Source organism: Mycteria americana, chromosome 7 (genome assembly GCF_035582795.1).
Source record: "Mycteria americana isolate JAX WOST 10 ecotype Jacksonville Zoo and Gardens chromosome 7, USCA_MyAme_1.0, whole genome shotgun sequence".
NCBI classification, from domain to species: domain Eukaryota; kingdom Metazoa; phylum Chordata; class Aves; order Ciconiiformes; family Ciconiidae; genus Mycteria; species Mycteria americana.
The window spans coordinates 50,646,962-50,671,351 of NC_134371.1; the positions used below are offsets into that span (position 1 = coordinate 50,646,962).

Sequence of the window (24,390 nt, forward strand, 5' to 3'; positions counted from 1 at the left end):
ATTTGTGGCTTACTGTTCCCTCTAACTGAAGTTGGGGGGGGGGGGGGAAGCCCCCTCGCCTTGACTCTCCAATACAGAAGGACTTTAATGTTCAGAGTGTGGCTTTCCAGAAGCCACCTGGTCTTAAAAAAATCCCCAAACTCTAATCCTTCAAGTTTCACCCGGTGTGTCTTCACCAAAATCTGCTGGTGTGAAACTGGAGTTATACCGTGACAGTAAGTTTTACATTTCATCAAAATGTCAACATAACCAAACTAAATAAGCATTTGGTTTCCTTTTTTGGGCCTTTTATCTCAGTGTCTATCAACGACTATCTGTTACTTAAAAGCATCATGACTAAAATTCAGATGGTTTCATTAATTTTGCTAAGCTTGCAGAGCAGCTAAGTAACTCGTGTTTGTAAGGTGATTACATCGGGCCCACCAGAGTGACCGGCGGCCCGGCGCAGGCGGCCCGGGGCGGATTCCGCTGCCGCCGCGGGGCCCGAAGCGGGGGGGGGGGGGTGTTACCGAGCGGCGGGCCGCTCCCGCCCGGCAGAGCCACGTGTACCCCGGGCGCTCCTCAGGGCGCGACGCCGGGGCCGGCTCCCGCGGCCGCTGCCCCCCCTGGGCCGGACCGACACGCAGACCCCAACTCAGCAGCCGCCACAGCCCACCCGGGGCGCGACCCTCCATGAACCCGCCCGCAGCGCGGCGGCACCAGCCGAGCTACCGGGCAGGGCAGGGCAGGGCAGAGCCCGCCCCGCCCCTCCCTCCGGCCAAGCCCCGCCCCTCCCGCCAAGCCCCGCTCTCGGAAGGCCCCGCCCCGCCCCGCGTGCTGCGCCGCGGCCGGCGCCCAGGGGGCGCTGCCCGATGAGGGCAAGCGCCTCGTGAGGGGGCGGCGCGCAGGCGCGCGGCGAGGGCGTGGGCGTGAGCGTGAGGCGGCGCTGCCGGGGCGCGCGCTGCCCGGCTGGTGCGCTCCTTCCTGCGCTGAGCCCGCCCCGCCGCCCATTGTCCTCGTGCCATGTGACCGGGGCCGGTTACAAAGCATCCCCCCCGCCGCCGTTATTTGTGCTGAGTCACGGTGCGGCGCTGCCCGGTGTCGCGGGGAGCTCGGCGGCCGCCCCAGCGCCAGGCTTCCCCATGGGGACGGACGGCGCCCGCGCCCTGCTGGAGCGGGCGGCCACCCTCACCCTGCAGACCGGCAACCTCCTCAACTGGGGCTGCCTGCGCAAGAAGTGCCCGGCCACCCCCGGCGAGGAGGTGAGCGGGGCGGGACCCGGGGCTTCCCCTCCGGGCGCCGCGGCGGGGGCTCGTCCTGAGGCGGGGGGCGGGCTGCGGCGGGCGCCTGCGCGGCGGGGGGGGGGGGGGGGGGGCTGGGGCGGGCCGCTACACAGCCGAGCGGCCGGTGTGGCGGCGGGGGGAGCGCTGGGTACCGCTCTCTGCCGGCGGCGGGTGCGAGGGCGTCCGAGCTCTCACAGCACTCTCCGGAGTAGGGCTTGTTTTTCCGGCGCTGGACAGCGTGGCCTGGTGCCCGTCATTGAGGGGAAAACGGCTTAATTGCCCTAACGACCGCCTCGGCGGTGCCCGCGGGCGGGGGCGGCTCCCGCCCCCCACGCGTGCCGTGTGTGCCTGTGGCCGTACCGCGCGCGTGCGCTCTCAAGGCACGAGATGGGAAAGGCGAAACACGCCTTTATTTTTTCTTTTTTTTTTTTTTTTACCTCTCTCGTGTGTGTTCTGTCCTGTCGGGAAGTCGGCCGGGCCTGGGTTCGGTCGGGCCGGTCCAGTCCGCGGAGCGGCACCGCGGGGCTGGCCTCGCCGCCGCGGGCAGCGCCTGACGGGCAGCGAACCCGCGGCCTTGCGGTGGAGCGCGTCGGAAAACCAGCAGGCTGGCTGTGCGGGCGTTCGAAGCGATAGCCAGAACCTCGCCAGCAGCAGCGCAGGGGTGCCCCCGGAAGCTGTTTGCTGTGTTCGAGCCTCTGAAGAAACCAACCCGTGTTTCTGCTCTCGGGGAACGCAGAATTAAAACGCTTACGAGTTTAAGTACTGTCTGTAATGGCAAAGGAGATCCCTGATACTTCTTTAGCAAGAGAAAGATATGAATAGAGATGAGTTTGCATTACAAACGATGAAGGTTCTCTTTTCTAACCTGGAATTAATTTAATTTCTTGGTGCTGACAGGTTTCAGGAAAATTAGTCATTGCTGGCTTCTTTAACGAGTATAGCTGTCATTCTTTGTTAAAAAGTTTTTTCAACTTTTTAATCACCACTTTAAAACTATTACCTTTAGCAGTATGTGTCAACACTTAGAATAATCCTGATAAAATGTCTGGAGGTCCTGTGGCCATGAACTTCAGAACCACTGTATTTTCTGTCTCATCACGACACAGTAGTTTGAAAATGGTCATTTAATAATCAGAAGAGCTATGGTTTTGGCTGGTTATTGCTATGTAGTGGCACTGTTGATAATCTAGAAGTTGGTTGACTGCATATTAGTCATGCACAAATGGTAAGAAAGGTGACCGGGAGGATGATGTAATGAGAAGGAAAAAATCATCATACTTTTATTTAGTTGTTTTGGTAATAACTTCTTTATTAGGCCTGGTTGCTTATTACAACATTCTGCGATGTGTGAAATAGGGCTAGGTTCTGAAGCAAAGAGATAGCTGTATTGTAATGAGCACCCTTGTGTGAGCAGTTTCTGGAGGGCTGTTAAATGAGGAGTGGCCAGTGCACATAACTAATCAGTTAAGGTATTTAAATTCATTTGCTTGCAGGGAAATCTGCATTTAAACATAAGGCTCGCTGCTTTCCAGAGTTGCTGGAATTCCAAAAACAAATAATTGACATCAATTATCAGAAATAAATTGGCTTTTAACTCTTCTATTTGGTGTAGTTAGTGTGTATATAGTTCTCAGTGGCAGAATGTAAGCTAAAATTTTGTAATCTATGAACCCTAATGTTAGGAGTTTGGGGATGTAACTGTATTTGGAAAAGCTGGTCAAAGCAGTCGAGTATGCTGCGCTTCTCACCTGTGTTGAAGGCAAGGGAATGGTGTGCTTTGGAGACAGAGGCTTGTGCATACTAACTACAGTAGAAATATAAAGTGTGACAGTTGCAAAGTAGCAATATATAGAATATACATATTTAGCGCTAACTTCCCCTCAGAAAGGAAAGGATAACATTGTAAGTTGCATCAAAAGAGGCTAAAGAGTTCCAGCATTGTGGATAGCTGTTGGGAGGGGGCAAGTCAATTCTTGCCTTTTGACTTAGTTATCTCTTTCATGCCATTTTAAATGACTGGGAAAGAATGTATAGAATTTGTGCTCGTAAAGTATTATTACTATGTTATGTCTTAAACTTTGTGATATCTGGGGTGGGGGGAGTGGCTTCTAGTTTGTGCATAGTATTATGAGCTCTCTGAATTAATGTTAGGTGTCACAGGAAATTGCTATTTAATGGTACAAAAAGTAGGTATCCACATAGTTATAAAAGAGATTGCTAAAAGTGAAGTAAAGCAGCAGCTCATGAAAGTGCTCCTACCTGTGGCAGATAGCAGTCTTGACAGCACGTTTACTTAGCCTGCAGGGTAACAACTCCCAAGATGTATCAGAGGGAAGCTATAGCATTGGTACAGCTGAAGCACTGGTACAATATGCAATTAATTAGCTGATTTAGACTTAATAGTTATGCCTTACTATGTTCAAAAAAATCCATGATCAGAATCCTATTCAAGTTTATTTTGCATCTGTGGATGCAAGAAACATGCAAGTGTGGGGTAGGATCTGAAGGTTCCCCCTTCAGTAATGAAAGACTTAAAAGCATTAGTGGTTTGGCACAGTGGAATAGGCAGACAGTAAATGAAAAGGGTCAGATGCATCTTGGAAAGAAAAGTAATTAATATAATGAGTATTTAGTCTCATTTCTAACAATGTCACAGCACGTACGCTATTATCTGACTGCATTGTAACTTAAGAATCTCTGTGCAAAAAAAAAAAACCACCCCACACCCTAGTACTTGCTTGCTTAGCATTGTTCTTTCCTTAGCTGCTTCTTTTCCAAGATGGCATTGGTCTGGGAAATAAATGAAGTACAGTACTTGTATTACTGCTAAAACTCTTTCTGAAAGAGGAGAGGAAGATACGTAAGTAAACTAGTTTGAACAAGTTTCAGATGGAAGCTATGAAGGAAGAATCTTCTGTGGTTGAAGGAACGGTGTCATTAGTTCACCTGCTCAGTCTGTCCTACATGCCTATGAATCATTGTATTTCTGTGCAGCTATTAACATACCTACACTTCAATATGAAAAAATATTTTGTAGGTGAGGGACTGCATTCAGAAAACGCTGACTGAATGGAGCTCAAAGATTGGACAAGACCTAAATCAGGTAGGAGAGGTGTTATGCATGTTATCCATGTTACATCTGAAAATGGAGAAATATGTAGTTGGCTATACCTTTTAAAATATAAATGAATTTAGTAAATTTCTGTAAAAGTATCTGCAGTTCCAGATATCTTAAGTGTATTTCTCAACTTCCCTTTTTTTTTTAATATTTAGTAAATTTTGAGAGGTTAAGAAATACCAAAGTAAAGAATCCTGTTGATGGTAAAATAGACAATTCTTAGCAAAATAAAAGTCCTTGTCTGTAAGATTTCAAGTTAATCATTGGGGCAATCGCAAAAAAAAAAAAAAATCTGTGTACCTTAGAAGTTTGCTAGCATGCTTGTAAAAACTCAATGGAGAATTATCTAAACTATGGAGATGATAAACTAGATAGCTGAAGATCATCCCATTTGGAGGGGGACTCTGAAGCGTAGCCTTGGTTGTCTCGGAAATATTTCTGAACATGCAGAAGTGGCAATTTTTTTGTAAAAGCTAAAGACTGCCACGTAATTTTTAAAACCAGAATCATAGGCATCTGACATCAAGATTTTGGTGTACTTGCCTGCTCCTCTTTCACTATTGCTTCTGAAATTCAGTAAAGCAATAATAGGTTCCTACTAAATACATTATTTGCTCTGTGAAATATTAGCATGTTTCATTAAAAAAAAAAAAAACAAACAAAAAAAAAAACCAAAAAAAAACTAAAAAAAACTTTCCTGACCATTTCTTTGGGTTTTGTAAACCAGTTCTTGTGTAATGGTGGCATCAACTGCACATTGCTGCATTCCCCACTGGAGTGTGGTGAGGCAGTTATTGCTGAATGATTTGTGGAAGATCTAGTGATTGCTCAAGAGAACATAAATAAATGTTTGGCTCTAAGATGTAGTGATCCATTTAAAGTTAATTATTTAGTGTAAGCTAAGTTTTACTGTCAATACATGTTAACTGCATAATTCCAAATTCTTTTATTAATTATATTGGTTTCCAGTAATTTTTTTTTTTAAATTAACTTTTGTTTAAAATGCTGATTGTATGGAATAACTCAGACTCACCTGAGGATTTTTTGGTAGGGCAGGAAAAATTACCAGAGTTCTTGGATGGTGGCAGGGTGCTCTGTGTGTGTATAATACAAAATCTCAAGGTAAAGACTGAAAAAAGTCACCTTGTGCCAACTGACATGAGATGTCAGCCTAGTCTTAAATGAGGTCAGAGGGTGAAACCTCTGAACCTTTCCTAATTTTTAGTTTCAAAATTATTGTTTTATATCTGTATTTTACAGTATTGTCACTGTAGGCTTTTCATAGGCTTCACTGAAATTACAAAATACTTTTATGCAAAGATGTTCCCACCTAACACTCAAAACCCCTAATTCTGATAATGTTTGTTTACAGCTGGTCATGAGGCTTTTTTTTAAAGCAAGGCAGTTTGAATTGGCACAGCGATCTGTTCACATCAGAAAATCAGAGCACTACTAAATCTTATTCCAATAATTCTTATCAGTAATTTCTATTTTTTATATTAGGGGTATATAAAGCCTTTCATATAGCTTCATTTTCCTGACCTCCCCTCAGAGATCAAGAAGCATTGGGTTACTTTCTTTCTGTCATTGCATTTTTATACTATTTTTGTTTCTAACTGCTGTAAGGCTTTTTTTTTAATTACTAAAAACATTCTTCAGGAACTTACTGTCTCCTCTTGACGAGTTGTTCCTAAGTCTCATGTACTTACTACAGGAAATACTGGAGGTTCTGGAATGTACTGTAGCTCAAGCTATAGAAAAAATAAATCCTGAAGAAAGGGATGAGTTGAAAGTATCAGGTAAGAATGTAGTAAAAAATTCAGTGGCATAAAAAGGTTTCATATGCAGTCATTAAGAGGATGTTAATATATGTGTATTTTTTCCACCATGTTTTGTAATTGCAAAGTCAGATGACATTAGTGCATACTGTTCTACTTTGGTTAATCTAAAAGTTTGCTAAGAAAGACTTGAATTCGTATTTCAGGTTTTAAAGCAGCTCAGCATTTTTATAGTTTAACTTGCATCCCCTCAAGACATTTTAAATGTATTTTGTGAATCTTTGACTTTTCTGAAGCAAAATATTACAGATAATAGTGCAATTAAGAAATAGCATTGGAAGCACATTTATTTGCATAATTTTTCCAGGTTGAATATGATGAACTTGAAGGAGGCAGTCCAAACTAACACTAGTACATTTTGAGTCTCAGTAAGTTGTGAAGAAGTCTGTTTGTACTATTACATTTGGGGTTTTTATACAGGTTGTTATGGTTATTGTTTGGTGTCTTGATGCTTAAGTCCTAGCTTTACAGCTTATTAGATCATTTAACTGGATGATTTCTTGTTCTGAGACTGCACAACATCTTTGAAATTTAAGAGAACAGTGTCTTTATTGGGCAGTCACCTTTCACAAGGTTGGTTTTTTCCAATTTTTTAAGTGTATATTCTAAGAACCCTTTACCCAAAAACTCATAAGTAGTGTATACAGCAAAAGTAAATAGCTATATATTTAATAACAGCTGGCTAGTTTAGTTATTGATTCCAGTTTCTTTGAAACTAGCAAAACTTTTCATCGTTGGATCAAACTCTTCCTCGATCAGAGATGCAGTTGACCTGGGTAAGTGTGAAACTCAAACTTCTGGTAGGGTTTCTCTTTTACTTTACTATTTAGAAATAAAATTAGAACCTTTTCCATTTAAGAGGTTTATTTAGTGACTGTCACAAGTATATCCTGTTTCCCTACTAAGAGAGACTTAGGTAATCAAGTCTATTTACACGTTAGTTCTGTCAGTAAACTTATTAAATGTGGATTGCTGTAACCTTGGGTCTACAAACTCAAATCTGATTCCTTGGTCCAAGGAGGAGCAAGTTTTTATTCTTTCACACAAAACTTGTTAAAGTGAATAGCATGTGATGTTTTAGTAACAGTGATACAGTAGTTCTTACAGTTGTTGTTAGTTGCCAGTTGTTTTTAGCATGATGAACTTCACTACTAACTGTGCAGTATTTCAGAGATTATTTAGGAAATAAAACAATGCTGCAACCAGCTGATGAAATAGTTAAGTTTGATTGAAAATACAATATAATGGCTGTACTGATACATAAAGTTTTGTTAGCCTAATGTAGCAGTAATTGTGAGCAGCACTGAACTTTACCACTTTGGAATACTCTTGAGTGTAAGAGGTTACCAAAGAAAAAAGGGTCAAATATCATTCTTTTCTATTGATACTGCAGTTAATAGCCCCTTTATTGTAAGCTGTAGTACCATTTGTTAAAAATACATTGACAGAATCCTCCTCCAGAAGAAAATAACTTACTTAGCTACTTAGTTTTATTCATTTTGCGGTGCAGAAGAGGCCTCATGACTTGCATCTTTCCTAAAGCTCAGTGATACTCCAAGACTTGCCACTTCTCTCTGGCAATTTAGATCTCCATATTCGGTGTGCTTTTAGTCTAACTCTTCACATATATCAAATAGTTCTCCTAGTCCGTGCCCTGTACTTGAGTTAGTTCAGTGTGAAAGTTATGAATTTTGGAAGAATTGAGAGTGAAGGAATCAAGAATTGTATGTCACCACTGTCTTCAGAGAAAAATATAGTTTTAATGTTGAAAAGGAGAAAAAAGCTTCACACTTGGGGGGGGGAGGAATGTTGTTGTGGTTATGTCCATCTGTCTTCCCCCTCCCCCCCCCAAGATCTACAGTTGAAACTTTGCCTTCAGCTGTATGTTTGATTCTTTGCTAAAAACATTGTGTTACTATCCTTGACTGCTGATACACTCAGTTTCAAATGGCGAATGGGAAGCTGGCAAAGTGAAGCAGGAGGTGTGTTTTTTGCTGAATTTGAAGAGTCATGCTGCTTATGTTTGTATCTCAGAAAAGATTTTGCAGTGTCTCTGTTCTTTTTCCTCAGCGTGTTCTGCCCTTGGAGTTGCTCAGTTAGACTCAGTCATTATTGCCCCACCTCCAGTTGAAGATGGAACTAGCCTCTCCTTGGAGTATTTGCAACCTTATTGGCAAGAACTTGAAACTCTAGTTCAAAATGAAAAGATTGTTGCCATAGGTACCTCTGACCTAGATAAAACACTGTTAGAGCAGCTGTATCTGTGGGCACAGGTGAGAACAAAATTCCTACTTGTAGCATTTCTAGGACAGAGTAACTGTTTTGTTGGCTGCCACATTGTTATAAACTTCTGTTATAAATAGGTTTATGTACAAAATATTAATTAGCCCTGTTATTTTCAGCATCTTATGGATGGTCACAATGTTGTTCACAGTGGGGGAAGCTCAGGGTGGGGGATTGTCACTTGTTCGATGTTCCTACATACAGGCCAGCGAAGGCTGGAAACCACGGGTCTGTTCAGTAGCAGGTTCTTTGAAGTAGTTAAGGTTTAAGGTTTAAGTTTTGAATGCTCTTACATTTAGCAAGGAGTATAAACAGTACTCTTAAACCTTCAGATTTTTTCCAGTGACTCTGAAAACATAGCTGTTTTCACTTTAAGCTGTGTTATGAATGGAGGCATTTCCCCTTCGAAAAATGCTGTTTGTGTGCTAAGCTTAAATGTAAAGAGGAGGACAGGCACAATATTTTGTTGTGCCACAATCAAGTGGCACAATATTTTGTTGTCCAATGTGACTAATTGCCTCTTGTAACATTTAAGTGATGGAGGTCTGTACTAGTGTGTGCCCATGCTTGTGTAAGCTTGTGGATTTACTGTTCTCTTGTTCGTTCTTTGAATACTCCTCTTACGATATTTCTTTTGTGGTATGTGAACATACTGTATCTGTATAAGAGATCCTGCTGAGAGTTCTGATCTGTGGTCTTGGCTGTTCTGTGTATACTGAGAGGAGGATAATTGAGGGGATTAATGACCACTTCCGTGGTGATCATGGATGCAGTTTGTGATGAGTCAGTGGAAGCGAGTCACTTTTAACTTAATCTGGTCTACACACGTACCTGAAGGCATGGAAGACTGCAAATTGCATATCCTTAACAAAAAATATTTGGGTTTTTTAAGTCTTTTTCAAACTAACACCCCTATAATGTTTTTACTACAACCTGCTGCCTTTTAGGGAGCACAGCAGACAGGAAGCCAGAATGGGTTAGTACACAGCTTGCTGTGGCAGCACCTGAAGTTAGATCCTGTTCTTGCTTTGGGCTCTGTGCTGCAGGAAATGGCAGATGTAGGAGTTGCCTGTTCAGCATCATGCAGAATTAATTAGCCTTGTTCAGACCTCAAAACAATGGTCAAAGGCAAATTGTTCAAAGCAAAATTTCTGTTGTAATAGAGGGCATGGGGGAAACAACTAAAATAAGTACATTAATATTTTTCTTCTTATAAAAGTATTTTGTTACTTTCAGGTGAAACCAAGTAGTAATCAGGTGAACTTAGCTTCCTGTTGTGTGATGCCACCTGATCTCACAGCATTTGCAAAACAGTTTGACATACAGCTGTTAACTCACAATGACCCAAAAGGTAAGGCTTTGCCAGATAAGTTAACAGAAGACTTTTAAATGCATTTATTCAGTACAAAATCAGGAATAATCTTTCTTTGAACTTCAGACTTTGTTACATTTGAATCCTGAACAAAGGATTCTAAAAGTTTCACCTCTATAAAATATTTCTATTAAGTTCTTGCTTTTGCTTCAGGAAAGGGGGGAAAAGGCAATCTTCCAGCCTTGGATAGTTTCTTGAAGTTATTTTAATCGGAGGCAATAAAGTAAATAAAAGAACAAACTACTGAAAAATTTGTACTACATATGCTCAAAAAATAGCTTATTTTCACAAAACATAAAATGAAATTACAGTTGTATTGCTGAAGGCCAGTAAATGACAAATGAAATTCCACTTGCCCAGAACTTGTCTGTGAAATAGCTTGCATAGAAATATTGATGGTCAGTTGATTTTTGAGTAATTGTTAAGGTTAGACATGTAAAATTATTATTCTTTAAGCAGGATTCTTTCAAAGTAGTGACGTCTTAAAATAACATTATTACAAAAAGAGTTGGTGTAAATTCTTTACTTGCTCTGTGAAGAGATTAGTTTATTTTAATAAACTAATGATTGAAGGACTTGGAGGCCTTCCTTTAGACTCTAGAACTCTGAGTTACCAGCTCCCTAGAATATTCTGGGATATTATATTAGTTTCTCTCAAACATCATCTAATCTTCTTCACTATAATGACATCTTAAATATCTTGCTGGAATTGTAAATGAGAAGTCTTAAACAATATTTAGTTCATTCCTTCCCTACAATCTTCCTTATGACCAACTATTCATGATGATCATACTTTTCCTTCTTTCTCCTTTATTCCCATTGCCCCCCCCCCCCCCCCCCCCCCCAAAGAAAAAATATATTTGAAGTACATGTTCTATAGTACCATTGTTACAAGTAATGAATTTCATCAGTGCTTGAGCATGTATCAGCACTGCTCTGGCAGTACAGAAGATGAATTGTCATTCAATCTGACAATTTCCATGTCCGGTGAAGTCCAAAGTGCAATCTGCAGTTTAGTAAATACTCTCTATTGAGAGTCATGAAATGAAGGAGAATAGGATTTGATAGAAAACAAAGCAAGGAGTGATTCCCTTATGCATTGTTTGCTAAGCTTAACTTTTCTGTAATGCTCAGCTGAAGAGCATTGAGACTATCTTTTGGAAACATTCCTCATCAAAGAGATTGTTCCCTTGACTGACTTTCCAGAGGAAACGAGGAGGATTAGTACTTGTCTTCCTTTTCCGATTTGTGGCATTTAAGCCCATTTTTCTTAATGCTTTCTGGGCTTGTGGTTATTATGACCCTAGTTGTGGGATATGCTATAAATGTTTAGCTTCCAGCAACTGCAGAGGTATCTGAGAATGCTCAGTGCTTTGCTGATTTCAACCTTGTGCTTTACTCGCATCTGGTTTGTCTAGCTAGCTTCTCAAATTTAATTTTCTTTTTTTTCTGCTAATGGCTCTGCTGATCAACTCCATTAGATATTGTAGAAATATAAGTTACTTAGTTTTGTGGGAAATACTCGATGTTGCGCAAAAAGTGTCTGGAAGATTTCTTCTGTAATATTCAGCTGCTTTTACCCTACGTGCGTTCCAGAAGAGTATCTGGCACTGCTTAAGATTTTTGACTGTAGGAAAAGGCTTCTCTTAGTAAGTGTTGCTTTTTGCAGCTGTTTACATGACATTATTTAAAGCATGAATATCCTTTTTTAACTTCAGAATTACTTTGTGAAGCAAGTTTCCAAGAAGTTCTTCAGGAAAGCATCCAGAACACGAAAGCACACGAGTGGATTCCTTTATGGCTTCTCCGGTATTCAGTCATTGTTAAAAGCAGAGGAATTATCAAGTCCAAAGGCTATATCATGCAAGCTAGAAGAAATGCCTCTTAAAACACTTACTTTCTTTTTTCTTTTTTTTTAATGGCTTCCTGTTTTAATTTCTTGGGGATGGGGGGAACATTGCTTTTTTTTTTCATACAAACACTTTTACAGCATTTGTAACAAAGACCAAAAGTTGTAATTATTCAGTGTGGTGTCAGCAGGAGCATCTGCAGTGTTCTAACACTGTTTTTCTTTCTTAATCTATTGACCACTTCATTTAAAATATGAAATATTTTGTTTTTGTTGTTTTTAATTGAAATTATCTATAGAGAAACAGTTTATTTTTCTTTGTATGACCAGTTCACTGTAAAATTATCATATTTTAGCTGCCATTAGGTAGTATAGAGAAACTTATATATTTTTATTTTTAAAAAAAACCCCTAATTTCTCTTAAAGAGTAGTTACTTATGTGGTGGGTACATAGATTTCAAGCACTCAAGGACTAGTTTTTATAGAAAATTGTCATGTTTTATGAAAAATTACCCAAATAAATTAAACTAGTATCTTATTACTTGGTATGTATATATAGGCAAGTCAGCTGTTTAATTTGTGTGGATGGGAAAATTGGTTTATTTTTAATATAGTGTAAAAGACCTCTATGATTTAGAAAAAATGCATCTTCCAAATTACTTTGACTGTTACTTGAATTCCTTCTGGCTTCTTTGTGCCTCAATATGCCTTGTTTAGTGTTTGCACAATCAGAAATTGAATTGTCTGTCATCTTCTCAGCTGTGGCTTGGGTTTTTTTGATACTTGTGAACTACACAATCAGAATTGGCCAAGTCAGAACAGATAGTAAATGCTGAAGCTGTTCACTATAGGATTGTGTAAAATGGATGACTTCTTTTGGGGTTGCCTAGGTAACTTTGTTGCTTGAGTGCCATTCAGAAATGATGCAAGCAAGGGTTAGCTTGAAGTTAGGTATATTTCTCTTTGGCAGTAGCTTAGTTCACTGGCTTTTGAATCCTAGAGAGATTGCTGTAGCTAAGGCAAGGCCTCTGGTTTAATGTAGTCTTTCTATCGAAAAGGCCTTTTCATTTCCTTGGCCTTCAAATCAGAATGATAGCAAAAGCTCAACTTGTAGTTCAGCAGGAGCTTGATACTGGGTGTCCAAAATACTTATGTTCCTTTTGATTTCAGGCAGGAGCAGGGCTTCATACTAGTAGTACTCATTAACTTAGCTGTACATATTTTGAGACTTGGACTGTAGGGGAATGAATTTTCACCAACATCTTTCAAATTCTGTCATGTAGGCAGCTAGTGGAATTTGAATGCTTGTAGGCAATGTCTAGAGTGTCAGCTTCCTATAATCCATTCCACTAGGTTAAAAGCTGAATCTTTTTCAAGATACCTTTTGAGTCCTCAAATATCTTGTCTGTAGATGGCAAATACTGGGAAATTCTCCTGGACTTCTTCAGCTCTTTTGATAAATGAGAGAGGGAGGGAACTGGTAATGCATCAATAAAAGTTTGAATTTTTTTCTCCTAATCAAAATGTAATCTTTTTTTTTGTCAGGTCAGTGTGTATCAGTTTCAAAATTACATGAGTTTAAAATAAAACTTCCCTACCAGCTTTGAGTTGTGTGCTGCTGATGATTAACCACTATCTGTAAATTCTGTCTCTGTGTTTGGCTGTTGACATTCTGTATTGTATTAGACTCGCATGTGTGCTCAGTTTTATAAATTGAAATGCTACAAAACAAGAATTGTGCTGAAACAATGTATAGGCTGCTCTAATGGGGCAATTATTTATTTCTTTTCTGTAAACTGTTAACAATTTGCTTGCTGTAGGAAAGTACCGTTTATGACATGATAACTTTAAGACATGATAATCCTATTTTTCTAAAGTCACTGACAGCATAATGTTTTATCAGGTTATCTCATTAATTTGTTTTGCATCGAAGTGGGAGAGATGGGATTTCCTTCCATGAGAAACTTGAAAGTTTGAATTAAAATTTGAAACTCTTGTAGGCTTTTAATCTGTGCTTTGTATGAATTCTCATCATCTCAACAACCGTCTTTTGCACTGCCATAAACAGTATTGTACACTTTGTCATAAAACGGTCTTAAGTGTCCTACGCGGGGAGAGTTCACCATCTCATGGCGTATGTAACCGAGGCTGCCCGCTCCCTGCAGCACGGTGTGCTAGTCTCCCCTTGCCGCAGTGCTTCTCACTACGCAGTCGACGCGCTGCAGCCTACCGCTCATTTTTCGCCAGCGGCTGGCGTGCTGCTCCTCTGCGCTGCCTGTCCGGTCCCCTGCCGTGAACAGGCAGGGCTCTCCCCCTCCCGGGCGGGGCGGAGGCGGCCGCGCTCCCGCCCCTGTCCCGCCGAGCGCCGCCGGAAGGGCGGGCGGAAGGGGCGGGGGCGGTGACAAGATGGTGGCCACCAGGCGGGCGGCGGCGCGGCGCAGGGAGCAGGGGGCGCGGGCCGGGGGAGGCAGCGGCAGCCCCTCCGCGCCCGAGCCCGCCGCCGCGGCGGAGGTGAGGGGGGGCCGGGAGCGGGGGGGCGCGGGCAGCCGGGCGCCACCCGGCGCGCGGGGCGGCAGCGGCAGCCATCTTCCTGCACGCACGCGGCCTCGCCACGGGGCCCCGGTGTCCGCAGCGGGCGGGCGGTGGGGGCCGCCGGCTCCGTGGGGCTCGGTGGTGGCGGCTGCGTAGCCTGGGCTGGCGGCGGCGGGGCGGCGGCAGCAGTAGCAGTGTGCCCGCCTGCCGCGCCGCCCCGCCGCTGCCGCAGCGGCGCCCGGCCGCAGCCGGCCCTGCAGGGCGCTCCCAGGCTGGCCGTGCCGCCGCCTTCCCCTGTCGGGGCTTGCAGCGTTGTAGCTTGCTAAACCATTTAACGTTGTAAATTAAAGGCGAGGGTATTATTTTTTTTTTTCCTCTGCACTGCAGTTATCTTAGCATTTCTCTGTGGCTTTTCCACTAGACATGCAAACACCCGCGTAAATGCTGATCGTTTAGGTAGCATGGTTTACGTTGATCCCACGTTGTTCTGTGTTTTGGGAAGATCGTGCTCCTGCGGAGTGTTTTTTCTTTCCTAAATTTTGAATTGCCTTCCAGGTAACTTACAAGCATCGTTAAAGAAGCAGATTATACCTAGTGTTGCAGTTGCTGTGAGGCCGGTCTGTTCCTAAAACTGCTAAAATTGGTGATGGAAACCATTCTGGGGCACATTCTGCCAGTTGCTAGCCTTCAGTGTTTTATAGTTGAGCAAATCTTCGAATGTTTCTGAACATCGCTTCTGGATTTGCTTCCCATGACAGCTTGCCAGAACTTTTCAGAATTAGAAGATATTTGTTTCTATTTTTTAATATGTTTCTTTATATTTTTTAATGGATATGTGTGTTTCTTCTCCTGCCTTGGGTAAAAGACAGTAGACAAACAGATAAGCAAGGGATGGTTTATGAACACTTCTTCCACATAGATAGGGCTACACAGAGACATGTAATATGTTGTCAGCTTGAGTAGATTTGTTTAAAAAGTTTGTTAGTGATTTCTATAGCATCCTTTTCGTGGGGTTATTTTGTCTTTCAATAGCACACTTTTTCCACTCCTTTTCTAGATGGTGTCTGCTGAAGTTAGTACTCCTGTGTCTATGAGGATGACAAGAAGAAGAACAAAATCAATTCGTAAGCCAGAGGTAATTCAGGAATCTCAGTTTGAAGAGGTGGAGCATGCAGAAACAGATGTCAGTGATAGCTTAGAGATGCAAATTACTGGAAATGAGGACACAACTGTTCATTCAGCACAATCAGTTGCTGAACCACAAGCTGATGGGGATGTGTCAGAAACAGAATCAAACTGCTCTGCTGTGTCTGGTCTTCAGACACCTTTGTTTGTAAGAGTAACAAGACGACGACAAATTGTAGTTCCTTATCAACCGGATTCTCCTGACAAAAAAAGGCATGACAAGACAGCTTTTCTAAATAAGTTAAGCAGGATTCAGGATGAAGATGATACCTCTGAAGCTGAGTCTTGTTCCTCTGCTGTTTCTGGTGTCCAGATCCCTAATGTTACCAGAACTACAAGAAGCAGGCAAAGCAAAAAGAAATTGCAGTCCGATACAGTTCGCGAAGCCCAGAGTGAAGATATTTCTGATGCAGAGTCATGCTGCTTAAGTTGTCATATGGAACCGCCCATCACTACCAAACGAATTACTAGGAGCACGCAAATAAAATCACAAGCAGAAAATACTAAGCAGACTGAGAAAGGAAACAGAATTGTTTCAGAAGATGAGAATTTAACTGAGGACACAGTTAAATCTGAGCCAGTAATAATTTCTGATTCTAGATGTGCTGCAGAACTTGTCTCTGACACAGAAGATGCTTCCTCTGTCACTGAGGATAATAAAGAACTCAATTCACCTAACAGCAGATGTTCTTCCAAATCTGCCAATACAATCCGGAGTAAAGACGTGAAAGAAGAGGTTTTGAAAGATGTGATACCCAGCAGTCTTACAAAAATGAAACAAAGTGACAAGGAATCACCTGAAAAAAAGGCAATAAAAAAGACACAGTCTGCTGGGGTAGATGATTCAGAGGAAGCATGTGGCCAAATACAAGAAGAACACAGTAAAATACTTGTGAGGGAGGAGAAATCGCAGCATATGGATCTTTCTTTGACTGATTGCATGAGTCCCAAACAATTCTTAGAATCCCAAGGGCAAATAACACCAAATGAAAGTAAAAAAATTCCAGAATGCAGAAGTCCAGATGCTGAGGCAGATGCACAGCACTCTTTTGCCCATACTGATAAATTAAGAAAGGGTGAGCAAGCTAGTGCAGTGAGCAGTCCACAAAAGGACATAGCTGTGGCACAAAGAACTGATAGCGTTCGTAGATGCAGGATTCTTGAAATCGTTGCGGACAGTGGTGAAGACCAAACAGGAGAATATGCTAAATCTGTATCCCACAGCAGTGAAAGATCAAGCAGTGGAAATGATTCTGTTGCATTGTTTCTGACCAAAGATGAAAGCGATGAATCTGAAAATAGTGATGTGGTGGACATAGATGCAGTTGAAGAGAATCTGTCTTATAAAGAGGCAGATGAGAGGACTCCTTCCCTCAACAAATCTTTAAAAAACAGTTCACTGCATGCTGAAGGGCTTTTTGTAATTGATACTGAGCCTGGCATGAGTTCCAGCCAAAAGTATTATCTAGATCAGGTAGGCCAAGGTAGTGATGCTGAAAGTAAGCATGAAGGAAGTGAGAAAGGTGAAGAATCCTCAGATCTGGAAGAGGCCGAAGAGGAATTGATAGATGAAGATGAGAAAGATGAAGATGATGATTTGTTGAAAAATAAGATTGATGTGTAAGTACCATTTTGGGAATAATTAAAGAATCTGCGTTTCATTAAAGCATATGCATAGGATATGTACATTAAGTGCTAAATTATGTAGAATAAATGAGGGAGTAGTATCATCACATAAGTCATATTGACATAGAAAGTGGGGTTGCACAGATTATAAAATACAAATATAGTCCATAAATTCAGGGTTTGGGTTTGTTTCACTTTTGTATACAGCAGAACAGAACTCTGAAATATTTAGGCATCTGGAGGCCTTGTATGTGTTTGGCTTAAAAAACAAAATGTGAAACTGGATTAAACTGGTCAGGCTGATTTAATTGCTTATTCAGGTCACAGTTTTCTTAATTGTTGATTTTTTAGTTTGGATATAAGTAACAAAAACTCCAGTGAATTCCTTACACATTGCCTAATTAGATCATGCTTTTTAATCCAAAACAGTTGCATACAGTTTCATGCTTTCGGTTTTTCTTGTGCTGTGGGATGCTGACACTTCAACTGAAATCAGCCCAGCATAGAATCATAGAATAATTTAAGTTGGATGAGATGTCTTGAACTCTTGTAGTCCAACTCCTGCTAAAATCCCGTTATATGCTTCATATGTTTAAAGCATAATACTCTGTTTAGGTTGGATAAGTAAGTCTTAATCTTCTAAAAACCTTCAGGTAGGCCAGAAGTCTTACAAAAACTTAGCCAAGCATTCAGTGTAAAGGCGGTAAAGAAGATTAGTCACAGTTTAATAGGAAGTTGTAAAGGGCTTGTATTAATAAGCATTCAAGCTACAATAAATAATCTGTTGCATGTCTTTAGATATTACCATATTTCTCCATAATACTTCATAGCTTTTAAGCATTCTTGTCATCAAAAACCTCCTTTTGAGTCAGCCATCGCACATTGTTTGCAGATACATTCCTTTGCCGAGTGAAGTAATGAAAAAATGTGAAACATACTAGCTTTGAAATGTTTAATAACGTTATTCCTAGTACTGTTACACGGACAAGGACTTAAACATTCCTACGATGAACTCTAGCTTCTTCATACTTTTCACTAGGAATTGACTGTTTTTACCACCCATATGTTTGTGCTTTTGTGGGTTTTTTTTCTCTAGCAGGCTTCTCGATGTATAGAGGAAGGATGCTGGTCATGAGTTCTTTTGTCAAGGTTAAGCGAATTAAGAATCCAATTTTATAGAAGATAGTAATATCTAAGATAAGAATACAGCATTAGAGTTAATATGAAAGATTTGTGGAAGTGATTCCACAGGTATTGTTCTTTAATAAACTCTCACTTCATATAATGGCATGATTTCCTCCCCCCCTGCCCCCATCTTCCGTCACCTCTAAATTATGTATTTCTTCTAAATACTGTGGCTTAAAATCATTGCAGAACTGAACCTAAGTGGGAAGAATAAGAAAAATACTTTTTCTGTTTATCTGTCTCAGAGGACAGTAGAAGGTTTAGCTGCATGCTTGTTACAATATTCTAATCATTAACTATTTCCCTTTTAGTTTACATCTTTCCAGCAGCATAGACCCTGGTTTGAATATCAAGAAGCTTGGAGGTTTATATATTAGTTTTGATGCAAAAAACCAAAAGCCCAGATCGAGTGTAATTAAAAAACTGAAGGAGAAAAAGAAGGACCAGGTAATGTGTTCACAATTATGCAGTTACCTGTGACTACAGTAACCCAAAGTTGTTAATTTAATAAGGTTGGTTTACTTGTTTTTAAAGAGGTGTCCTGTTTTACGGTTTGTTGAGAACTTCCATTCTTTTTGGCCAAAGTGTGGATTTATGTTTGGGTTTAATGGTAAGAATTTAAATATATGTGACACTTCAGAAACTGAAAAGCAGTGCAAATAACAGTATTATCTTGTAAAATAAAACAAAGTTGATTATGCCTGCAGTTTTGCCTAATGGTATGCGAGCTGAAAGTCTGCTAACAAGATATTTAGACTATAGCAAGAATGAATTTCAGTAAATAAAGGTCTATATGCTCCCTACTACGGAATTAGCCATTTTACTTCAAAAGCACCCTTTGAGATAAAGGGAATGTGTTATTTTTGTTGAGACTGTTTTCTTAGGCTCATCCATGATACCTCTCTTTATTACAGAGCATTTGCTGTCTCACTTCTTCCAGAGCTAGCCAGCTGCTTTCTGTTGTTAGCCAGGGTTCTGTTTTGAAGATCTCTACTACTTTCATTGTGGCTCAAAGAAGCTCAAGTATTGTATTATAATGCTTGCATAGATTCTGCATGATTCTTTTAGTAGGTTCTGTAAATACAGTAAAACAGTAAAATTTGTATCAGTGAGATGACTGTCTAACATTAAAAAAAATTCTTACAGCTTTTGCAGAAGAGTATAATAACTCCAGATTTTGAAAAAAAGGAATGTGTCCCACCCTTCAGGGAATCGCTTCACCAGCTAAAGAAACAGCGCAGAGTAAGTGAAGAGCTGATAATGCCTCAAATAACAAAACAAGCTTTGGTAGAAAGCCCCATGCTGGGACTGTGTGCATGTACAAGCCTCACTGGAAGTGAAGTGACAAACTGCAATTTAGTGTCTTCCTTGAGCCATCCTGTGAAAAGCCATCCTTTTAGTCACCAGGATAGTGAAGTGAAAGATAATGTGCTCAGATGGTACAAATCTGTCATTAATACAGTGCTGATGACCTTCTTGATAATAAGGGGCATAAAATACACTTTTTAAAGGTAGAGAGTTATGTTCTAAATGCTTTATCCATCTTTTGGAGGGGAAAGTTCCCTTCTCCATCCTGTCCTAGTTGCTGAATGCAAATTTATTATTCTTGGTATTGCATCCTAGGCAGAGCGAGAGAAAACAACAGGTGACGGTTGGTTTGGTATGAAAGCCCCAGAAATCACAAGTGAACTGAAGAATGATCTCAAAGTTTTGAAGATGAGAGCTTCGCTGGACCCTAAGCATTTTTATAAGAAGAATGATAGAGATGGTCTACCCAAGTACTTCCAGGTAAGGAAGCAGCAGAAGGCAGCATTGTACTGCTGAATTTTTGAACACCTATTCTTATTCCCTGCCTATTTTGTAGGTAGCCTCTATGTTGATTTAATTTCATAGCTTAATTATTAAAGTATTTTGATTACTTGGCTGCAGTTTACAACTGCTTAACTCTATATTACATATGTGTATATGCTGGGGTTTTTTAATTTCAGCTGATCTCATAGTACTGAACAAACATCTGACTTAATCTGTATTCTGAACCCTCAGTGGACTAGATTTTCACTGTTTTTTTAGAGTATTAGCCTTTTTTAACAAGTATGTAGAAAATAATCAGCATTTATTTTCTTAGTAGCTAATACAGTTTGAATTGAGACCGCTAGCTTTGTGATCAGCCAGAATTTCTGCTGCTGTAACTCTCAGTTTTGAAGTGGTTTGCATGAAGAAAATAATTACTGCAGAAACTATAGAAATAGGCTTCCATCTACTTATGCCTGTTTGAATAGTTAGCATGCTTGAGGAAGTTGTTTTCATCTCTCAAAATATTACCGCTTCACTCTAAAGAGTGGGTCGTCTTGTATCTTTTGGAGTTTCTGGGCGTAGAAAAACTTAGACTGAAGTGTTCCACATAATGAGATCTGTGTAGGTCTGTTTTCGCTACGTGAAGCATGTACTCCATGTATCTCCACTGCTAACCTGAATCATCAGAACTGGCTAACATGCCAGTTGGAAAAAATGTGATGCATTCCAGGATGAAGCCTTTGTATTAGAGCTGGATTAACTGCTGTGTAGCCATCTAGCACAACTACCACAATGACAGAGACGGGAAAGAATTAAGATGGTCATAAGGGTTTCCTTTCCCTCCTTGGGAAAATGTTTAAAAGTTAAGAACTGGATTTCTTGTATGAATACAAGTGTTGACGCAGCAGTCCAGTGTTGAAAACTGTACAGTCTTAAAGCTCAGGCCCTCCTCTGTGCACTAAACAATGAGACAAAGTGACTGCATACAAAACAGTGTTTAATTCTTTTGGTATTTTGCACTTTCTTAAGATACCATTCTGATCTTTTCTGTAGGTGTCTTTACGCTTGTCACTGAGGATTTTAAAAAAAAAAAGGGAGGGCAAAATAATCAACATTTGCTGTACTAAGAATGTTTTCATTTCTGTTTTCTAGGTTGGAACTGTGGTTGATTCTCCCATAGACTTTTACCATAGTCGAATCCCTAAGAAACAAAGGAAGAGAACAATTGTTGAAGAGCTGCTTGCGGATTCTGAGTTTAGAAGGTATTTTAAAATGGTTTTGTAATTCTAATATCCTGTGTAAGAGAGGAGTATTAACTATATAACTTTGTTGTTTTATTCAGCTTATATGGGGTTTTTTATACTTCAAAGAAAAGTTTTTAGCTGTTTTAGCACTTCAGCAGCACTGCCATTGAGAAGATCTAAGGGACAGGAGATAATTAGACTGAGACAGCATATGTTTTGTCTTCATAAAAGGGTTATGTTTTACTCGGGTCATCACTGTTGGCAGCCACTCTTAAAATAATGTCAGTGTTGAAGAGATAACAATCAGCCCTATTCTGGTTCACTTCTAAAGTAAGTGTCTGCACAGGCTTACACCAAAAACCAAGGGCTCTGAATGAGTGATTTATGCCTATGCATGCACTTTTTTTTGTGGTTTAAAGACTGAATAATTTTTCTTGTCATAATTGGTAGAAAAGTGCTGACTGTAATTCTATGAAAGTTGATATTTTGTTTTATAAGCATGTCGGTCTGCCACCTGTCATAGGAATCAAAATTGCTCTAGAAGTCTTACTTGAATATGATTGGATCAATGTCTGCCTAACCTACAATTTCTGGAGTAGATCCCTTAGTTGATCCATTTTGATATTGGTTATTACATGATGTTAATCTGCACTTCTTCTTTCACGTAATGACATGTTTTCTTGGAAGTAGTACATGATTTGGGATTATAAGGTTAATGTTGTCAGGCTTGTGAATTAATTATTAATGTTGGGAAGGCAAGTTAGTATAGCTCTTCCTTAACTAGTTTTTTGGCTTGACCTGATTTATAAGGTATTTTTTAGAAGCTATTTTTAAAAATTAATGTATTTGAAATATAGTCAGTTAATTTATATTGTGGCTAATTAAGGGCTTTAACCAGATACTTTAGCATTAGTGCAGATATTTGTCAGGTTTCAGTGTCACAATTAAAAGCCTCAATACTGCTCAGTGTGCAGTGGTCCGCTGTAGTAATTGGTACAGGTACATAAGAATATGTATTAGAGGACCTAGCAACTCATGTTCAGTAAGTCTGTCCTGTTCACTGTTTAGTGTTAATCTCATCTCAGTTTTCAATCTTGAGTAGAGTAAGGTTGATCATCTTGAGTTTGCTGAGAAGGGAGTATAAAAATGGATATAATTTGTCGATAGTATTGTCGAAATTGATGAGTGTTCCCACTTGAGCAGTAGCAGTGTTTTAGTAAACGGTCCAAAAAGTGATTGTGTATGCAATGAAGAACCCTCTGGTTATGCCAAAATTAATGATTCTTCAATCAAATTTACTTCCAAAACAAATTTACCTGCATTTATCATTAATCCAAGTGTTGATTTCACTTTACCTACACATAAGTGTATAAAATTAAAGAAATCAGACTTGGAAAACATCATGAGAGAACTCAGTTTGGCAAATTATATATGTAGAGTACTTTCCATGTTATCTTTTCCTGAACTTTGGTTTACCATGCTTAAAAGTAAATTATCTATTTTGTTCAGATATAATAAAAAGAAGTATCAGGAGATCATGAGTGAAAAAGCAGCTTTTGCAGCAGGGAAGAGGAATCGGAAGAAGAAGAAATTTCACAATTAAGACTTGAAGAAAAATAACAAGCTGGAACAACTTATTTGTTATAAAACTTTTTAAAGAATGCTTTGGTTGTGGTGTTTTTTCTTTTTTAAGATTGCAGGTCATGTGCAAATTGAGGTTCAGGGAATTTCTTGCAGTGACAATTTGGTAGGGAGCTTTATCAAATTATCAGGTATTTCAACTTAAATTAATTTTTATTTAAAAATTTAATTAATTTGTATTTAAATTAATGTGTATGTAAAAAGATAATTATATGAAAGCATATTGTTAAATCTGAGCACAAAATCCAACTTCATGGATTGTGGTCTTTTCATGCTTCAGTCTTTACATCAGTGAATTAGTAAATTCAGTTTAAAGTTATGTGTGTAATTCACCTTGGCACCTGTTAATGTGCCAGAACAAATTTTTCCATGTCTTGTCAGAAGTGCTGCTGGCCAATTCTGTAATAGAAGGTATTGAGAAATAGTTTGGTTGTGAAGGGTTTATTTCAACATTGACCATAATAGGATTGAGAATGTCCTGGAATTCAGCGTATACACATATAATCTTATATATATATTAAAAAATAATACAAATTTTATATATATATAATTTATACATAAATATAAACAAATAATAAAGAATATATAAATTGCCTATTGTTTAATAGATAAAATAATGTAAATATTATTTATATATAAAATTTTAACATTCAGTCATATGTTGCTTTTACTAAGTTTCACCATTTGATAATTGTCTAATGATATTTCTGAAAATAACTCGACAGTAGGGTCCATTATCTAGGGTGTAGTGTGCAGATTGTGGTCTGGTAGCTGACTTGGAATAGTTCTTCGGGTAAATGAATAGAGTGAGTTTGGAAGGCCTCTGCTACCATTATAGAACCAGAGATGGCATCAGCTCAGTTCTCCTTTAGTGACAGTCCATAACGTTTTGTGATTGTCAGAACTGCTGTGGTGTTTGGTTGGGTTTTAATGACCAGGTTATTATATTGCTGTTACAACTAGTGTAACTCAGTCACTTCCCTTAGGTAGCAGAAAAGATGGATAATAGAAGAACTAAAACTGTCACTACATTGACTTAGGTGGATTGGGTGAGAAAGATTTAGAAGTGATTATCAGAGGACCAGTGCTGTTGATGTTTTCTTATCATACGAACACTGACTTTTTTAAAGGTTGCAGATCTTAAACAAGAAGGATGCTCTTAACCGATGTTTAACCATGAAATGTTCTACTACTGAGAATGAGAAGTACTTGTTTTTTTAAGGATTAGCTATTTGCGCTGGAGATAGCTAAAATGAAATTAGCATCATGGTATATATTGATCACCAACTGAAGCTTGAAAGAAACTTTTCCCTGATCCTTTGGAGTTTTTTACATTTTTCTGAAGTTGACCATAATGTTTTGCTACCAGAGACAGATGGGAATGTAGATTCCTTAAAAAGTCTTGACTGCCTGGAGATGAATGGTGTGCAAAGTAAAGTGAATTCATTGGGAAGTATCAAA

At 39.8% G+C, this 24,390-nt stretch overlaps 2 protein-coding genes across 2 annotated transcripts; both read left to right on the plus strand.

Annotated features, from left to right (window-relative positions):
- Nucleotides 1–900: 900 nt before the first annotated feature.
- Nucleotides 901–12,444, plus strand: GCLM (glutamate-cysteine ligase modifier subunit). The gene is made up of 7 exons (XM_075508360.1): nucleotides 901–1,241; nucleotides 4,300–4,365; nucleotides 6,095–6,179; nucleotides 6,938–6,994; nucleotides 8,289–8,491; nucleotides 9,738–9,852; nucleotides 11,592–12,444. Exons 1-7 carry the CDS (start codon nucleotides 1,122–1,124, stop codon nucleotides 11,759–11,761), a joined length of 816 nt encoding a protein of 271 aa, XP_075364475.1. The 5' UTR covers nucleotides 901–1,121; the 3' UTR covers nucleotides 11,762–12,444.
- A 1,640-nt stretch (nucleotides 12,445–14,084) lies between these two features.
- Nucleotides 14,085–22,951, plus strand: DNTTIP2 (deoxynucleotidyltransferase terminal interacting protein 2). The gene is made up of 7 exons (XM_075508338.1): nucleotides 14,085–14,233; nucleotides 15,312–17,059; nucleotides 18,562–18,697; nucleotides 19,397–19,492; nucleotides 19,874–20,038; nucleotides 21,197–21,306; nucleotides 22,798–22,951. Exons 1-7 carry the CDS (start codon nucleotides 14,129–14,131, stop codon nucleotides 22,889–22,891), a joined length of 2,454 nt encoding a protein of 817 aa, XP_075364453.1. The 5' UTR covers nucleotides 14,085–14,128; the 3' UTR covers nucleotides 22,892–22,951.
- Nucleotides 22,952–24,390: the final 1,439 nt, after the last annotated feature.